At 39.0% G+C, this 19,475-nt stretch overlaps 1 protein-coding gene across 1 annotated transcript in view; it reads left to right on the plus strand.

Moving 5' to 3' along the window:
• HERC1 (HECT and RLD domain containing E3 ubiquitin protein ligase family member 1) overlaps window positions 1-19,475 on the plus strand; it is a 99,251-nt gene that overhangs the window by 51,537 nt on the left and 28,239 nt on the right. Inside the window, exons 23-40 of the mRNA XM_058811735.1 lie at window positions 128-434; window positions 1,511-1,631; window positions 1,889-1,940; window positions 7,285-7,556; window positions 7,894-8,109; window positions 8,199-8,319; window positions 8,861-9,098; window positions 9,981-10,174; window positions 11,099-11,254; window positions 11,487-11,593; window positions 11,816-11,926; window positions 12,008-12,184; window positions 12,830-13,069; window positions 13,264-13,347; window positions 13,815-14,335; window positions 15,837-16,612; window positions 17,292-17,490; window positions 18,401-18,561. Of these exons, the coding sequence (XP_058667718.1) occupies window positions 128-434; window positions 1,511-1,631; window positions 1,889-1,940; window positions 7,285-7,556; window positions 7,894-8,109; window positions 8,199-8,319; window positions 8,861-9,098; window positions 9,981-10,174; window positions 11,099-11,254; window positions 11,487-11,593; window positions 11,816-11,926; window positions 12,008-12,184; window positions 12,830-13,069; window positions 13,264-13,347; window positions 13,815-14,335; window positions 15,837-16,612; window positions 17,292-17,490; window positions 18,401-18,561 (4,053 nt within the window). The remainder of the gene's footprint in view (window positions 1-127; window positions 435-1,510; window positions 1,632-1,888; window positions 1,941-7,284; window positions 7,557-7,893; window positions 8,110-8,198; window positions 8,320-8,860; window positions 9,099-9,980; window positions 10,175-11,098; window positions 11,255-11,486; window positions 11,594-11,815; window positions 11,927-12,007; window positions 12,185-12,829; window positions 13,070-13,263; window positions 13,348-13,814; window positions 14,336-15,836; window positions 16,613-17,291; window positions 17,491-18,400; window positions 18,562-19,475) is intronic.

The following is a 19,475-nucleotide window of genomic DNA, read 5'->3' on the forward strand; positions in this document are numbered from 1 at the left end:
TACTGTTAGAAAAATATTAGTTGTTCTTTATAGTGGGGCAGTTCTTGGCCCAAGATGTAGATGAATATTTTATTCTCTGTGGCTTTGTCTAGAAACTAAGACTTTGTTTTTGTGTTGCATATTACAGAAATATTTCAATGTTTCCTGTCAGCCCGTGAAGTAGCTCGCAGCCGGGATCGAGATAGGATGAGCACGGGCGCGGGGACTAGAGCTGATGATCCACCTGCTCAATCCCAGCAGGAACGAAGGATCAGCACTGATCTGACAGAAGGGCAGGATGTGTACACTGCTGCCTGCAACTCTGTGATCCACAGATGTGCCTTGCTGATCCTGGGCGTGAGCCCTGCCATCGAGGAGCTGCAGAAGCGAAGGGAGGATGGGCAGCTCCAGCAGCCTCCCTCTGCTGCTCCAGAGGGCATCGGGCTCATGACCAGGTGGGCTGTGCTGACTCTTACACCATGGTTAACTCTTCTCTACTCCTTTTAGAATTGATTATACAACCCCAGTTTTCCTCTGAGCATTATTGCAGTTTTATTTAGAAGAAAATTACTGCTGAGAGCAGTGTTATGCTTCTGTCGAAAAGAGTGATTTCTCTCAGTTTTTCTTGGCCATGCTAACTAAGCCTGAAGAGTTTTATTCTGTGTGTACCCTATTTAAGTTTCAGAGTTGAGCTTAGTGGTAAGTAGTTCAGATTATCAAGTGTACAGACAGCATGAGGTACTTTGAAAAATTGTTCATTTTTTGTGTTTGGATTTTTTTTTTACCATATTTGTGGTTTTTTGAACCATACCAATGTCCTAGATAGTAGTGTTAAAAAAAAACCAACTGTGTATGTTTAAAACAAAAGATTCAAAGCCTATTATGACAACTGTGTTGTTCATGATTGATTTTTACAGATATTCCTATCATAGGCAAGGATAAGACTTGCTGTTAGGTCTCCTTTTTTGATACTTTAAATTAAGATATTGGTGGGAAAGATATTAAGATATTGAGGAGGAAAATTATATATATTCAGTACCCTTTTATTCTTTTTGCCTCTTTTTGGAAATCTAGTCCCTAAAGCACGGGTGGCTGCCTCTGTCATTGTGAAAGTGGCTTTCATCTCCAGCATATCAACTTTAGGATGCATTTTTTGGGTGGGTTTTTAATAAGTTCAGTGCTTTTTCACCCAACTTACTCTGTCTCTGTTTCTTGTCCTCTCAGAGTGTTTCTGTTACTCTGTGTAATACTTATGAAGGCTCTAGAGCAATCACTCATTTGAGGTTGACATTTGTTCACTTGACCAATAAGGCTGTTAAGAAGTAACAGAATTACTAATACCCTTTTAAAATACAACTGAAGTCATCAGACCACTCTTTTCCTCTTTAATGTGGTCTTGTGATGTTCTGTGGTAGTCTCCTCCCAAATAAAACTGTGGCAGCTGCTAAATTTGGCTATCTTACCTTTGTGTAATATCAGCATTTTTTTTTCTCTGTGTGTGTGCACACGAATGTGCGTGCACCTGAAGCAGGAGTGAAAGTCTTACAGCAGAAAGTCGCTCAATCCATGCAAACTCGAGCTACAGACTGATGAAGTCAAGAAGTGAATCTGATTTGTCTCAGCCAGAATCAGATGAGGAAGGTTATTCACTGGTAAGTAAACCAGTATGATGTATTTAGGGGTTGTCAATAGAATGTTTGGATGGGAAGTACATCTGAAACATTTGTTTAGCTGTGTTTCGGTACCTTAATTCATTATTGTTAAAAAAAAGGGTAAAAATAATTAAAAATATTATAGCTCTGTCAGCTGTCTCACTTTTATGGTGAGGGATGAAATGTAAATACTCTAATATTATGCACCACATATGATCACCTGAGGAAATGAGGCTTTTATTATTCTTTTAATTTAGAGTGGAAGACGAAATGTTGATTTGGATTTGGCAGCATCTCATAGGAAGAGGGGTAAGTTCTCTTGTTTACCTAGTGAATACTAACCTGATAAATGTTAGGAGTGTCTTAAGTTAAACTATGTTTGCAATTGCATACAGTTTATGGTTACATAGCAGGTGTTAAAACCGAGCATTTAAAAATAGCTTTTAAAATAATTGTTACCCACTCTGTGTTGTGTGAACTTCTGTTGCTTTGTGGCTTGGTTATAGTATTTCCTTGGTTATTACTCTTCATTCTGGTTTCTGCAATTGTAATGCTCTTTTAAAACAAGTGAGGTTTTCTGTTAAATGAGTCAGAAATCTGCATTCTGTTTTCACTCATGTGACTTCAGGAATAAAAAATTGTGAGAGAAGCTTATGTGGAATGTTCCATTCTTGTACTAACAACGAGCTTTTACCATAAAATGTGCTAGAACCTGGAGAGCTTGTTATTCAGAAGACACTGCTTTACTTTGCATGCTTTGAACACCAGCACATCTACAGAACCAAGCAGCCACATTTCCTGGTGCTCTTTGTTACTGCTTCATACTGGGGAATGTCAGTGAGCTCCCTGATAGAAGGTGGTGGAGGGACTAAAAAGTCCCACTGCCATCTGGATGATGCAGAATCTGCCTGAGAATCATGACTCAGGTCTGCTGTATCTGTAAAAAGCATGGGATTATGCAAACAGGAATTAGGTTGAGTTATGATATTCCTCAGTAACAGAAGCCTCAGTACCGTTGGGTAAGGTAAGAATTCTGGTTTAAAAGGCTTAATTGTTGAGCAGAATATCAGAGGTTTCGTGCCTTTGAAAGTCTTTTGGAATTGCAAAGGGTGTTATCAATGGCAACACTCACTAGATTTCAGTATTTAATGTGGAAAGTGATGCCTTGTCCATGCATAATCAGTTGAATCAGTTGAGCAAATAAAGAAATGCACTAGAGCTGCTTTTACTGTTACAGCAGGTGTATCATGGCATTCTCAGAGTTAGAAGATCTGTCAGAAGGCCTCTGTCAACTCCTGATCTGCAGGACATTCTTTGAAGTTGGCATTTTTAGCTTTGCCATTGCTCTGACACAGAACTCTGTACTTGACATCCTCTGTGTCCTAAGAGTAGCCTAGGAAATAATCTTGGATTAGGTCTCAGGTACAATATGTCTCATGTATTATGGTTCCTGGACTGTTGGTTAGGCCAGTGTTACTTTTGTAACAAGCCTCAGGAAGTGAGGAATGGTGCAAGAGTAGACTTCATCAAAACTTTTATTACAGCAAGAAGATTCTCTACCAGGTCTGAACACTGAGAAGAAATGGGTAAATACAGTGAATCTGTCCAGAACCTAAAAAGATGCTCAGATAGCTCATTTGCAAACTGAACACTGTCACAACATGTACAGATGCTGCTGTTTTGGTACTGGAAGACTTCCTTGGGAGTTAGCACACAGTAATGCAAGCTTGTCTGCTTGTGCTGGTGATACATATGCCAGTTTTGGTTGATAACCAATGCCAGAGTCAGAGAATGCATCTATAGGAAAACATTCCTCGTACTTCTGTCAAGGTCAGGAAAAGATCTACAAATACTTGTGTGATAAATGGATGGGCTGTTCAGCTCAGTGCTTTTTATGGTCTTTTGTCTCTTGTGACACGTCTGTTCTGTTAATCCTAATTATCTCCTAGAACTGAAGCATGTCCCAGTGTTTGGTCAGGGTGTAACTTGCAGCTTTTTTGGATTGCACACCCCTTGTCATGTGGCCAGCACAGTGCAGTGGCAGCTGTGGATGTTTGGTGACTCCCCTTCAGTTTTATCTTTATTCTTGTGGTGTGCTGTGACCAATAAAGTACTATGAGTTCCTATGGTCTTTTCGATGAGTATGGAAGGAAAAGCATTCTCTTTTAACTTCATTAACATCATAGCTACTCAGTCCAATCCTTATTCTAATTACCTTCTTAAATTATTCTTTCTATTCAGAAAGAGAACTGGCTATTCCTGCTTCAGCCTGAGGATCCTTTGAGTATCTTGTTCCCTGCTATTATTCAGTTGTTTCTTTATTAGTAAACCTTTCCTTCCATACATACAGAAAAAGTCTTTTTGAGTAATTTTGCAGTAAGGGGTAATGAGCAGCACATTGCTCTTTTCCCCTTGTATCTAAGCCCTTTGTTTTTTCTGTTGCTTAGATTAATTTTTTTCAGTTTTGCAGATCCAGAGAGTGTGCCTCCAAATGTAATGCATGTTGTGTACAGTGCCTGTGGGGTGCTGTACACCGTGTTATGTGCACAGCAGTAAGGAAAGCACAGCCAGCAGGGCAGTCACAAACAGCTACAGATCAGTGAGAGTCCTCCACTCTTGGCTTTTTATCATGTACGACTTAGTGAATTTCAGTGTACTTGTGTATACTGCTGTGCCTGACTAACACAGCTGGGGTACTCCAAAAAAAGCAGCAACTTAACTGAAATCTAAATGGAATTGAAATATTTCAGTGTACCTGTAATAATAATTCTGCCTTTGAAAATTGACAAATAATGCTTAAGGAAGGGACTTGAACCTACAAGCCAACATACATACACATGAGTGCATACAGCTGTGCTACAGGGGATTATGTCTTTTTTCCTTAAAAGTGAAGAATTTAGAAAGATTGGTATCTAGGCTGTATTCATGCCAAACAAGAGTAAATATTTTTTCCACATGCCTTGCTGCTTGGTATATTGTATTAACTGAGATGAGACTGATGGTTTAAGTCAGGATAATATGAGACAGAGATTTTATGAGTGTGTTGCCTTCTGTTTCAAATGTGTGCTTTTGTCTTCTGCTTCTTGTGTGGTGTAGTGTATTTACTCCTTTTTGGCCAGTTGAGCCCCAGAAAAAAGAAGAGCTTCAAGCAAGTAACTGATGGCATGTTTATTTTTTGTCTCTATAGCTTCCCTACATAGCTTCCTTTGTTCTACAAAGTGTGCATTGCAGCTGTGCCACATTCATTTAGAAAGCTCATTATTACAAGCTGGCTTATAAGGACAAGTAAAGTTGTTGTTTTACTGTGAGCTTCAGGTTTATTCATCTGTGCAGCTCTGTTCATGTGATTGTGCAGGCTTCTGGAAGCGCTGGACTGCAATCGATTCTGTGTGATTGATGTTACACAGTATCAAGCTGAGCTCCAATGTAGTCACATATTTGATTATTCTGCTGATATGTAGTATGTTCAAGAGAGAAGAATTTACTCTGTGCCCTAATGGTTAAACATATTTAGTTCTGGAGTATTCTCCTTTGATGTCTGATATTTTTGTTTAAACCCTCTCCTTTCAATTATAACTTCTATTGTTCTACATTTAATCTGTAACTCATAATCATTGCACTTTTCTCCAAATTAGAAATATTTTTACATTGGTTTTATATTTAAACATTCTTGCATTTGGTACTAAAACAGTTAGCTGAGATGTCATAGTTTCTTCAAATATGAAATAGTTTAGGGTTTTATTAATATGTGGTTGGGCTTATAAGGTTTGTTGCCTATCAAAACTAAATTTTCTTCTGATGTTCTATAAACCCGTTAAAGATTTCCTTTAGCTTATGATTTAAGCCACTGGAATTGGCTTTTGTTTCTTGACAAATGCTTTGATTCTGTGCTGTGGCATAGTGCAGTGTGGGCAGGTGGAGGGGGAGGAAGCTGAAGTCACTGTGGGGAGCTTTGAGCTCTCCTGCTGTACAAAGGCTGGAGGGCTTCTGGGGCTTCTGGAAAGAGCTGTTGCTCTGTAGGCAGTGTTTTGTGGACTAGGAAATGGTTTAGCTGTGCTTCTGTGAGTAATCTGAGGCTTCATTTATCCTCTCACCTGGGCTCTGTTCACCATGCACTTGCCAGGGAACTGCTTCTTACATGAAACTGAGTATTTTAGCACCTGTTTGTTCTGTTCTGTCTTACTTCTGTTTCTCACCAGCCACTTCCCCATGTAACTTAGATTTTAAAGAAAAGCTTTAAAGCAACTATTCTAACAATTGATGTTAAAATTAGAGTAAAGGTGATTTTTTTTATATTATTGCCAGGTATCAATTGTAAAATTGAGTAACAGAATTTCTTTAATTTTTTTCACAGTAAAGGTGATAAAATAGGTTGCTCTCTGTAGACCATGTAGTCTTACTGTGTTACGTAAAGCAGAAGAGATTAGGAAATTAAAATGCACTTTGAAAAGAAGTGTTTGAACATGATCTTTGCATTATCCAAAATAAACTTGAGTCTGTAATACCTAAGTGCTGTAATGGCTCTTCCTGAGGCCCTATCAGTCTGCTTAGTAAGGAATACTATGGAAATGCACATTAACACTATTTACTGAAAACAGAATGGGATGTGAAGAGGTTTTCATAATTTGTAGCCCTGACAATTAAAGTTTTGGCAACTAAGTGAAGGTAACCTGGTTAACAAAAGAGAAGCAAAATTTCACAGTATTTTGAATTTGTAAATTGCATGAAGGTGCAAGTTGTGACCTGCACATGCTGACTCATTGGCAGAGTAACAGCATTTTGCCTTTACTTCAGGAAAAAAGTGATGTAGGTTGCTAGGAAAGCTAGCCCAAGTTCAAAACTGCTGTGTCTGTCTTTGCTTGTTCTGTGAGCAGCTGCTGTAGGGAGGCAGCATCTAAAGGAGGCCCTGTAATTTGGATCTGGCTGTTACCATTGGAACTCAGGTTTGCTGTTGAAAGCAAGCTTTGGACAGATGAATTCCTATGACTTCGTGTGACTTTTCTCTGAAAATGGCTATGTTTAATAATGTTTGAAGCTGATACCCTGCAGAAAGATGTTTAAAACTGAAGTAATATAGATTTCTATGAGTACTGTGAGCAGGTTGTGATTCTCCAAATTATAACTTACTGTACACAAGGTAGATAAATATTTAAACATTTTTTGTACATTATGTAAATTATTCAAACTAAAATTTCAAAGTGAATGTAAACACAGTTTAGGTTTCCACAGAGATCTCCAGACACTGTCTCTTTGTACAGATAGGAAGTTCTTCTGAGCAGGGTGTGCATAAGTTATGTTGGTAGAAAATCTTTTCTTTACTGTTATGTCATTTAGCTGCAAAGCATTTTTTATTCAGTGTTCCAGCTTTAAGCTGAGCAGTTTGAGTGGCTTCATTTTGTTTTTGTTTTTTTTTTTTTTCACATGGCAGCTTGTTACAATAGTGCTGAACATTTAAAAGAAATGCAGCCTTTTCTTTAGGGAAATTGCTGTAAATTTAAATCAAGTGTTTTGCTCTAAGTTGCTTAATGCATGGTATAAATAACATGAATATTCATTTTCCACCTGTGTCAGTAGCAGCAGCTCAGTCTTTACCTACTGCCAAAATGTGTTACCTGAATTGGAGTTGATGAGACTTCCTTGTGTGTGTCTTTAGGAGCAATACACAGCCAAATGGAATCTCTGAGTGACTCGTGGGTTCGACTGAAGCACAGCAGAGATTGGTTATACACATCCTCCTACTCATTTGTTGAGTCTGATTTTGACCTCTCAAGATCCCTTGGAGTTCATACTTTGATTGAAAACGCTGTCAGTTTTGTAAGTGGAGATGTGGGAAACTCCCCAGGATTTAAGGAGCCAGAGGAAAGTATGTCCACCAGTCCACAAGCATCAGTAATTGCAATGGAGCAGCAGCAGTTGAGGGCTGAGGTAATTTTCAGTTTTACAGCTCTCCTTATTCTTCATGCATTATGCTCATTCTAGGAATTTTTTTTTGAAACAGTGTCCACATTCTATCTAATAAAGTAATTTTTCCTTCTTTTCTGTTAAATATCTGAATTGGAACTGGGAACGTTATGTAAACAAACTAAAGCAGAACTGAAAGTGTTCAAACAAAACTGAAAGTGTTCGCTTTTAAAAAAAAATCTGTGAAGGAGAAAACAGTGACCTTATTTATCTTTGCTTACAGTTCAGTATAATCCACTTTCCATTTCTGAGGGTACTGGCTACTTAGTTAATATTGTCTTTTGCCTGCCTTTACTTTTAGCTTCGTCTGGAAGCACTTCATCAGATTTTGGTGCTTCTGTCAGGAATGGAGGAAAAAGGCTGTGTGCCATTAATGGGAAGCCGCCAAGTACCAGGATTTCAGTCTTCTTCACTGCTTACTTCTGTTAGACTCCAGTTTCTTGCTGGCTGCTTTGGTCTGGGCACTGTAGGACATGCAGGGGCCAAAGGAGAGAGTGTAAGATTGCATCACTACCAGGTGTGTACTTCAGCAGTTTCTGCTGTTTCAATAACCCAATGATAAAAATGTCTCAGTATTTATAATAGTTATTTGTTTGTTTGGCCCAGGATGGTATCAGAGCAGCCAAGAGGAGTATTCAAATTGAAATCCAGGTGGCTGTGCACAAAATTTACCAGCAATTATCTGCTACTTTAGAAAGAGCTCTGCAAGCTAATAAGCATCACATAGGTAAGTGAAAAGCAGATTTGCAAACCAGATGTTCTCTAATGTACAGTAGAACAGCTTGTATGTTTTCCAAGGCAGACTTTGATATTAGTGACCAGAATTCACTGATATACCTATCTGACTTGTTTTCCTTAAAGAGAAATCTGCATTGGTTGGTAGAACCCAGTGGCTATTATTACCTGGGTCGTTTTGGTGTGTCACTTAGAGAAACAATGTGAAAGAAGTACAAAATGAAGTATTTCACCCAGTTACCTTTATCTTAGAGAGAAGATTCTGGTTTGAGTTTTAGCCTCAGAACATTTAATCACAAACTAGATCTGCGTGCTGCTCTTTCTTGGACAGTTTTGACACAGAGTTACACTGAGCTAAAGAAGAATGCAGTGGTTCATCAGGAAGACTACCTCAAAGCATCTGACAAAACTCACCTTTTCTTTGAAAATTTAATTAATTAAATTATATTTTTAAAATAATTTGCTGATCTTCTGTCTTAGTATTCTTACTCTGAACATCTTATTGATTAAAAACAACTTTATTTTAATCTTAGAAGCACAGCAGCGTCTTCTGTTGGTGACAGTCTTTGCTCTCAGCGTGCACTATCAGCCTGTTGATGTCTCCTTGGCCATTTCCACGGGGCTGTTAAATGTGCTGTCCCAGCTGTGTGGCACAGACACCATGTTAGGGCAGCCCCTGCAGCTGCTGCCTAAAACTGGGATTTCTCAGCTCAGCACAGCTTTGAAAGTAGCCAGCACGAGACTGCTGCAGATCTTGGCTATCACCACAGGGTGAGTGTCCCTTGCTTTTGGGAAACATCATCACTGAGCTTGTCAGCACCCTTGAAAAATGTGTGAGCTTTCATTAGAACAGTAAGTGTTGCTCAGAAATATATAAGTGAAGGGGGTGGGGGGAAGAGTAGTCACATTATTCATAGGAAAGATACATGTAAGGCTAACAAATATTTTTCACTTGGAGTGTTTGAACTTGAACAGTCACAACTTGGTGATCTGTAAACACTGTATTCTAGTAACCCCCACTTTGCTACTTCAGCTTTGTGTGGAGGTGTGTTCAGTTGACGTGATAAGACTTCCTGTTGCTGTGTAAAAGCTGTACTGGTAATGTGAGAGTTTCTCGGAGCAGGACTTAGTGCTTCTTGCCAGAATATGAAAGAATTTTCTGAGGAATAGTGCTAGACCATGGGACAGCATGCAAAGTCCTAGCAATACTTAAATATTTAATTCTTGCTCAGTAAAGAAAACACAAGTGGAGAAGGTGTTTTCTAGTTGAAGTGAGAGTATTGTTTGATGTTCAGTATATGCATCTTTCTTTCAGTCTTTGTACAGCACCTTGCATCTACCTGCCAAATCTGTTATGTAAAAAAGCCCAATAATCCTACACCAGAAAAATCCCCCAAACAGCACCTTGTGTATAGAAATTGCAGTGGAATTATGTTTAATTAATAGAGTTGTTCCTCTTTACCCTAGAAAGTATTGAAAACTTATCCTTTGACTCCAAAGATTAGGACTGTTTTCATTTGTATTAAAAATAGGGTTGAAATAATAAAAAGAATTCATGCCTGTGATGGAGGATGGGGAAAAGTAACCTTCTGCAATTACTGTTCCTTAGATCAGCTCTCAAGTACTCCTAATTTTCTTTTTGTGTGTGTACAGAACCTATGCAGATAAACTGAGCCCAAAGGTGGTACAGTCCTTGCTGGATTTATTGTGCAGCCAGCTGAAGAACTTGCTGTCACAAGCTGGTGTGATGCTGATGGCTTCCTTTGGAGAAGGGGAAGGCGAGGAAGGTGAAGTGGAATCAAAAAAGGCAGATTCAAATGGGGATAATGAGAAGAGAGACTTCAGAGGTAATTATCTTACATAATTTCTGTAACAATTCTAAAATACCAGGAAACATAATAGAAGAAAGCACTGAATGCTGAGGTGCTCATCCACTCTATATTGTGTATTGGTTTTTGTTGGGTCATTTTTAATTCTGTAAATTAGATTAAAGTCATCAAAGGATTTTGTGCTCAGTTGAGATATACACAGAATTGGTGCACAAAACTGCAAGGATAGGAGCAGGCTGAGAATAATAATTACTTCATTGCACTTGGAATTAGGAAGAGAATATAGTTTTCCTGAAATGAGTTGGTGGTCGTAGTGTTTGTCATGAATGTGGTAATAGGAATTTAATTATCTAAATAAATAAATACAGCTTTATTCAGGAAATTATTGTATTTGCTTTGTATTATGCAGTTTTGCAGTCCAAGTGGATGGCAAGAAGGTAACACTACTGTCTCATATGGGAAAATCCACAACAAAAGATGTCAGTATTTTCTGAAATACTGGTATCTTCACGTAGCTTACAATCCCTTAATGAGCATTTTGAATTTTGGTGGAAATTGCTTTTGAAGAATTTTTAATTGTAGCTTAGTTTTAAGTGTATATATAATGTTTTTGTTTGTGCTTTTAACTGTCTTCACTTTAAAATAATGCAATGTCTGATGAATTAGTAAGATAATTAATCGGGAGAATATGAGGTCTTCCCACAGAGATCTCCCTCCTTTACCTTGGCCCACAAAAGTTTAATGTTATTTTCTCTTGCTGAAGAGCAGGAGTTGAGAGCACAACTTGTTGGGCACCAGCCAGCTAAGGTTAACAGCCAGCCACCCTGTAATAACTGATCATTGTGCTTTTACCTGCAGAACAGGTTGTTCCTGGTAACCAGGACTGCCAGTCAAGTTGGAATATTAAGGCTGTAAATGAAAACTTTTGCTTTAACTTCCTAGCTGCCCTCCGAAAGCAACATGCAGCAGAATTGCACCTGGGAGACTTTCTTGTTTTCCTGCGTAGAGTTGTGTCTTCAAAAGCAATTCAGTCCAAGATGGCATCTCCAAAGTGGACAGAAGTCCTTCTTAACATTGCTTCCCAGAAGTGTTGCTCAGGTATGATCATGTCAGAATGTGCTCCATGGTTACTTTGCATTTCTGTGGTGCAGTTCCAAAAACTAAGCCCTGTTAGAACATGTATTACATAGTGAGTTCCTAGTGAGCAATTCAAACCAACTGCAGTGTAGGTGTACAGGGGTTGCACTCTGGGGCACTGTGGGCGTGGAACCAGGGGCAGGCCTGAAGCTGAAGTAATTTTAAGATAATTGACGTGTTGTTCCATCTCCAGGAGTTCCCTTGGTTGGCAATTTGAGGACTAGACTGCTTGCACTTCATGTACTAGAAGCTGTACTACCTGCATGTGAATCTGGCGTTGAAGATGATCAGATGGCTCAGGTCTTTATATTTTGTTACAAACTTTCACATTTCCTCAAAAATCTCTTAAACTGCTAAATGTTTCAAAATCCAAGTCAAGCAAGGCTCAGTGTAGTTACTTGTTAATCTAAGAACACTAAATATTTTGATGTTTATACCTACAAAGCAAAGTAAAACAATATAATGTTGCTGTTGTCCTCATGTTGGCATTAAAATGATCTGCATTGTATCCCAATGCCCCAGGTTGTTGAGCGGTTGTTCTCACTTCTGTCTGACTGCATGTGGGAGAGTCCAATAGCCCAGGCCAAACATGCAATTCAAATAAAGGAGAAAGAACAAGAAATAAAGCTCCAGGTAACAGTGCTTGTACTTTGTCTTGTGACTGAATGCAGCTGAATTACATTTACCACAGATATTTTGTTCTATTTCTCGTAGAAGCAAGGAGAATCTGAGGATGAAGATGAGAATCTTCCCATCCAGGAAGTGTCCTTTGATCCTGAGAAAGCTCAGTGCTGCATAGTGGAGAATGGGCAGATTCTAACTCATGGAAGTGGAGGCAAAGGATATGGCTTAGCTTCCACTGGAGTTACTTCTGGATGTTACCAGTGGAAGGTAGGTTGCAAAAATGTGTATTTCTTACCTTCTCTCTCATTGTTTTGGAAATGTGCTGTGTTTTATTAGCAGCACCTGCCTGTGTTTTTCACTTATGACACGATTCTTGAGTAAATGGCGGTGTTATATTTATGGTTGGACTCAATAATTGTAAGGATGTTCTCCAACCTGAGTAATTCTGTGATTTTTCTGTGCCAAGGGAAGAGTTTGTGTCTGCTTTTGAGTGGTGGGATTTGAGTATTTCAGCATACAGATTGGAGACTGTGAACATGTGTTATGTGTTACTAGAGGCAATGGTAGTTGCCTCTAAGGTCATAGTCAGCATGCATGTGGAGTTTTGCATGCTTCATTGCCTAATGAATTATGTAGATTTAGAATTTTTTTGTAGAAAAACATTTCACAAAGCATGTTGTTTTCCTGCAAAAAACACACATCAGCCTGACTGACGAGAACAGTGTTAAATACATCATTTGGAGGGATTTTTAAATGGTTTTAGCATATAAACTTACTGTTTTTCTCATTAAAAGCTTCTATGAAAAAACAGTTAAAAGTAGGCATACATATGTGTAAGGAAGATTTTCATTGCTTTGTTGTGTTAAAGTGTATATTCCTGATGATTTTCCCTGTGTTTGTTTTGCCTGTTAGTTCTACATCGTGAAGGAGAACAGAGGCAATGAAGGCACTTGTGTGGGAGTGTCTCGCTGGCCCGTGCATGACTTCAACCATCGCACTACCTCAGATATGTGGCTCTACAGAGCCTACAGTGGCAACCTGTACCACAATGGAGAGCAGACTTTGACTCTGTCAAGCTTTACCCAAGGAGATTTCATTACATGTGTGTTAGATATGGAAGCAAGAACTATTTCCTTTGGTAAAAACGGAGAGGTATTTAACATAATTAGTTTTTTGGTGGGTTTTCTTGCAAAGGTCATGTGGCACGAACAAGCATGAGAGTTAAAACATTTGGCAGTTTCAGTACTTAGAAGATTTATAATACAAGCATAACTTTCTCAAGTTTCATATTTTTGCTTGTTAGGGTGTTCTAAGATTGAGGGGTTTTTCTTTTGCTTCTTCCATAGGAGCCAAAACTAGCTTTTGAAGATGTGGATGCAGCTGAGTTATACCCTTGTGTTATGTTCTATAGCAGTAACCCAGGAGAGAAGGTAACTGAAATGTTCATCTGTGGAGGTTTACTGGTTTAGACAGGTATAGAGTCAGTATTCATCAGAGCAGCCTATGTGGTTCTGCTTTCCATTACTGACCAAAACAGTGTTGCTAATACAGAGTGCTTCAGTTATTGTAATCTATTGTAAATTTAAAATGTATTTTAGTATTTAGAATAGATTTAAAGGCTTCGTGTTCTACACAAAATATTCTATTCCCCAGAAACCAAGGAGAGTGTAGTATTAGGATTTCTAGATAGTCTTGTGTGAGAAACCATGAAATACTCAGCATCCTTGAGTCTGAAGGATGGAGGTTTTACTCACTGTTAAGGTGGATTTCCTAGGGATTCTGAGGGAAAAAAGACAGTGCTAGTAATTATTTCCATTCCAGGCCACTCCAGTATTTATAAGAAGAGCTTATTGAGGTATGTTGAGAAGATAATTTGTAAACTGTTCTCTTTAAACAGGTGAAGATCTGTGATATGCAGATGCGTGGGACACCAAGAGATTTGCTGCCTGGTGATCCCATCTGCAGTCCTGTTGCTGCAGTGCTGGCAGAAGCCACGATCCAGCTCATTCGAATCCTGCATCGCACAGACCGCTGGACACACTGCATTAATAAAAAAATGATGGAAAGACTGAACAAAATCAAAACATGTCTTAAGGAAGCAGGTCAGAAACTGAAGAAAAGTCGCTCTGTTCAAAGCCGAGAAGAGAACGAGGTGAGAGAGGAGAAAGAAAACAAAGAGGAGGAGAAAAGCAAGCACAGCCGCCATGGCCTGGCAGAGCTGTCAGAGCTGCAGCTGAAGATGCTCTGTGTGGAGGTGTGGCCTGTCCTGGCAGTGATTGGAGGAGTGGATGCTGGGCTCAGAGTTGGAGGTCGATGTGTGCACAAGCAAACGGGCCGTCATGCCACCCTGCTGGGAGTGGTGAAGGAGGGCAGTACCTCTGCCAAGGTCCAGTGGGATGAAGCAGAGATTACAATCAGGTATGCCCATTTCCTACATTTTCTGCTGTGTAGTGGTAGTGGTTTGTGGTTGGAAATCCTCAGAAGAAACCTATCCTTTATATTAGAGTCATGCTGATCAATTACTTCAAGTGTAGACTTCAGTGATATTGAAATTAGTGCTGCCTTGAGGTAGTGTTCACTCATTCTCCCACCTGCCTTCAAGTGTTCAAGGCTGGAAGGAGATGCTCCTTTTCCCACCGATCTTGCAGACAAGCCTTGAAAGGGAAAGCACGTGGAAGGAAGCTGAAATGAAGCTTCTCTGAGCTTCTTGGTGCTTTCACAAGAATTACCTATGTTTTTGTGTGGAAAAGATTTGATTAACTTAGTTTGTTGAACTCCTGCCTATAGCTGAAGAAGTCTTTTGAAGAAATTGAGCAGTGACTTTTTATTTTTCTTTTCCCTGCTGGTTACAATTACATTCTGAAATAACCGAAGTTTTAATAACTTTGCTTTTCTGGCTGTTGCAACATTATGTCTGTTTTGTCTTTGCAAAGACTGTGGTCCCTTTGACTACACCAAAGTACAGTTAATTTAGTTCCAGGTATAAATTCTTTCAAATATGCCCATGTGGCGGTGTAGCCCTTAAAATAATTCAAAGTTTTATTTGAATAACGTGGAATAGCACTTGATCATAAGCAAGCTTTTGATAAAGCATTTAATTAGGTTCATTTTTCACCTTTTTAATTAAAACCAGGCTAAAGCTTGCTTTCATTTTTAGGTAGAAGTTTACAATATAAGATTGGAAAACTTTTAGGGATAATAAAAGGAAGATTTAAAAGTCATTTATATGCTGGATGTAGGGAAAATACAAGGCATATGAAAATACAGGCTGGTGAATTTTTGTCCCGCTTCAGGTGAAAATTAGTCAAGTGTAACAGTCCTAAATAGTACCAGAAAATATCCCTGAATATAGATGGACAGGTAGATAAATGTGTCTGTTAGGTTTTCTGACCTGTGTTTTTCAAAGGTCACTGTCCTCACTGGGTGGTCTGTCCTGACACACAGAGACAGAATTGTCCTGAGCTCTCAGTAGTGTGCTCATGGTGATGAATAGCTGAGGTCAATCAAAGCTTTTCCTTACTGTTTAAAAGTTTTCTTTATAAGCTTTTATACCTGTTAAGATTCAGGTATGATGATAATATTTACCTTCAGATAGTTTTTCTTAATAAAAGTCTGTTACATATTTCTGATAAGTAATATATCCAGAGCCCATGTTAGCACAGAATGGATAGCTTCTGTGGGGCTTCTGGGTTTCAGTGCTTGTTATTGAAAACCTGTGTATGCTTTGTTGCATTTGCTTTGAAACCATATCTCCCTGTTTTCTGATCATAACCTCATTTTCCCGTTTGCATTTAATTTTTAGAATTGGTTTGTTTTATTAAATATATTTTGCATCTTATTTGCCTACATTACTTCCTGAACTTTCCTTCTGTCTCTCCCTCACTTGCTTTTTCCTGTGTCATTCTGATCTTTATTAAAGCTTCCCAACTTTTTGGTCGCCTAGTGATACTCCGTTGTATAATCTGGAGCCCTGTGAGCCACTGCCTTTTGATGTTGCAAGATTTCGTGGGCTGACAGCTACTGTGTTACTGGACCTTACCTATCTGACTGGCATTCATGAAGATACGGGAAAGCAAAGCACCAAGAGACATGAGAAAAAACACAGACATGAATCTGAAGATAAAGGGGAAATGGACCAGAAAATGGAGGGTGACATTGGATCAGATACACGATTAGGCCAAAGTGCTGATGATAACAAAGGACACGGTGCTACAACCTCTAAGTCGGAAAATGAAATTGTTTCCTTTTCTCTAGAACCATCAACACTAGGTATGGAATCCCAACATCAACCTGCTGAAGGAAGAAAAAAGAATCACGAGCACACCCCACGAAGTCATGATATAGTGCAGTCAGAAATCCGAGCTGTACAGCTGTCTTACCTTTATCTTGGTGCTATGAAGTCCCTTAGTGTTCTTCTTAGTTGTAGTAAGTATGCTGAGCTGCTGTTAATCCCCAAAGTGCTGGCAGAGAACGGCCACAACTCTGACTGCGCGGGGTCGCCGGTGGTGCACGAGGACGTGGAGCTGCGCGCGGCGCTGCAGTTCCTGATGCGGCACATGGTGAAACGCGCCGTCATGCGCTCGCCCATCAAGAGAGCGCTGGGGCTGGCGGACCTGGAGCGGGCACAGGCCATGATCTACAAACTGGTGGTTCATGGGCTGCTGGAGGACCAGTTTGGTGGCAGACTTAAACAAGGTACATTTTCAAAATGAGATTGAAATGAATAGTAACAATGATAACACAGTTAACATAGTCTTGTCAATTTGTAATGGTTGTACTTTGGGGGAATCTTAATCGGACACAGAAATTTTACAGAACTTCATTTATAGATATAACACTGATTTCTTTGGCCTTTTTCCTAATTCCTTATCTTAAAAAAAGTGAATGCATATCAATCAGAAATAAGTTTTTAATGTCTTTAACATTTCTAAAAGTGATCAATGCTCTGTATACTTGTCAGAAGGCTTTGCAATTCTTCTCAACCAACAATAAAAACCCCTTAAAAATGCTACTTGCACAGCTGAGTTAAAAATAAGTTTATAGTTAATCAGCTGTACTTTTATCTAAGACCTCTACCCCTTTTGTTTGTTTTGAGAACAATCCAGGCTGTTACAACCATAAATTTGAATATCATAAACTTTCACATAATTAAATGGTTTGTTTGCTATTTACCTTGTATCGCTGTGAGAACAGCAAGAGCTCCTGGACTCATTTCTTTACTCAAGTCCATGAGTTAGTGGCAGAATCTGCACACCCCTTTCTTCTTCTGGGATGAATTCTAAATAACAATAGTTACTTTTGAAAGTTTACCATTGGCTACTGTTTTGATCTGCACAATTAATGTTGCTGTAACATCCTTTTTTTTCTGTTGCAGAAGTGGAGCAACAAGTAGAAGAAGGTGATCAGTCTCAGCAAGCCCAAACACCAGTTACAACCAGCCCTTCTGCTTCTAGCACAACATCTTTCATGAGCAGCTCTCTGGAGGATACCACCACTGCTACTACGCCAGTGACTGATACAGAAACAGTTCCAGCATCAGAATCACCTGGTGTTATGCCTCTCAGTCTGCTGAGGTAAAAAATCCTTTTAGCATGTATGATTCTGTGGGTGTAGGGAACCAGTTGCATGTTTTAGGTAGAATATATGGCTTCAGCTGACTAAGCCCTTTAAAATGCTGCCAAGAATTGCCCCTGCAGAGGGACACATTTTAAATGTTACTTTGCCTTGCAGGGCATGTGTTTTTTATTAGAAAGCTGTTAAGCCTTTGCTGTACACTGTTTATAAATGTAATATCTGAATTCTTTAAAAAGGAGAAAATGTTCTCCTTAAGTTGTTCTTCAGTTCTCGTGTTTATTTGGTATAGTTTAAATTACAAATCTCTGAAACTCATTTTTAGTGAACACTTGATTCTCAGACCAGAATAGGTCTTGGTAGGTAACATCGTGTAAAGCTAAGATGTTCTTTCAGCTTACCCTGACATACTGAAATGGAAGATAAGCTACTGAATTTGCAGAGGCAGTTTGCACTGTTGAAGGAGATATGCTTTACCTTGCATAGAATACGTTTCTAAATTTATTAATTCATAGAAGTTTTGCAGGCATCTTTTGATAAAAGCCAGAACAATGTCTTTGTACTATGACAGTGAACATCAAATACTTAATCTTAGTAAGTCAGCCTTAATTTATTAGTCAGCCTGAGTTCTGAACAAACCAGGGAAATGTAAAAAGTGTTGATATTTTGTCTCCTAGGAGACCTCCTGGTCTCTGAGGAGTTTTTTTAATGTCATGCTTAGAACTTAAGTGTACAGATAAAGTTGGTAGGAATGAGCTGTTTCCTCAAAGTATGTGTTGTGTCTTACCCTTACTCAACTCAATTGCATCAAGTGGGATTTGCCAAGTGCACTCCAGTTGGATGTACTTCTTGTGTCAGACCTTTTTCAGCACAGTTCTGTTCAACATAAATGTGTATTGTTCTTTATTCAAGGCAAATGTTCTCCAGTTATCCTACTACAACTGTACTTCCAGCACGACGTGCTCAGACTCCTCCAATATCTTCTTTGCCAACATCTCCTTCAGATGAAGTTGGAAGGAGACAGAGTTTGACCTCTCCAGACTCCCAGTCTGCAAGGCCTGCCAATCGCACAGGTAAACTTGTCAGTGGAGCAGAAACGGGAACAAGTTAGGAAAGTCACAGGAGCTCAGGGGCCATGTTCTAAGAGATGCAAACCCCACAGAGGTTCTTCTTAAGGCAAACGAACATGCTAAGCATTGTTGAAAACCTTTTAGTCACTATCTTAGGAAAGAGGTTATAGATTATATAGCTGTGGGCTTTATCAAGCAGACAAAATGAGTTTTTAAAAGCTGTGGATTGGATTAAAAAGCAATAAAGAGGTATAATTGGTAACTGCTTCAAAATGTTCATCTGATTTGGGCTTGTTTACTTGGTTATGTGCTGCTGTTATATGCAGTAATTTTCTAGCTTTTGTTAGATCACATACCACACAGAAAACAAGAATTGATGTATTTTATGATACATTCACCAGTACTTTTTATTCTTGCCCTTATATCTGTGCTATTAATTGGGGTTTTAGTGGTTCATGTGTTGCATAGCAACTGATCCCCTCAGTTTCATGTCTCTTTTTTTTTTCCTTTTGATTTAATGATGAGATGACTTGCTTCTAGTTGCGATAGTGTCTTTACAACAGTGTTTGTTTGTTAGTGCATTTTTGTCTTCACTGATTAGACATTACTTTTATGGCAAGTCAAAAAGAAACTGTGGGTTTGGGGCAGTAACTGACCTCTTCAGAGTCCCTTGAATGACTCTGCACAGGATCACAGCCATCATCCACCAAGAGGTTTTTCAGATACATTCTGAGTTCAGCTGAGGTCTTTTTCTGTACCTTAAGAGGAATGTATAATGATCTCACCACTTGGGAATCTCTGATTTGGACAAGGATAACTTTATCTGGCTACCTTAATATGGATCAAATAGATAATTTGATACAGTTCAAAATGAAAACAATAGAAATTGCTTAAATAGTCTTTTGCATATCATCAGT

Source organism: Ammospiza caudacuta, chromosome 10 (genome assembly GCF_027887145.1).
Source record: "Ammospiza caudacuta isolate bAmmCau1 chromosome 10, bAmmCau1.pri, whole genome shotgun sequence".
Taxonomy (NCBI): Eukaryota; Metazoa; Chordata; class Aves; order Passeriformes; family Passerellidae; genus Ammospiza; species Ammospiza caudacuta.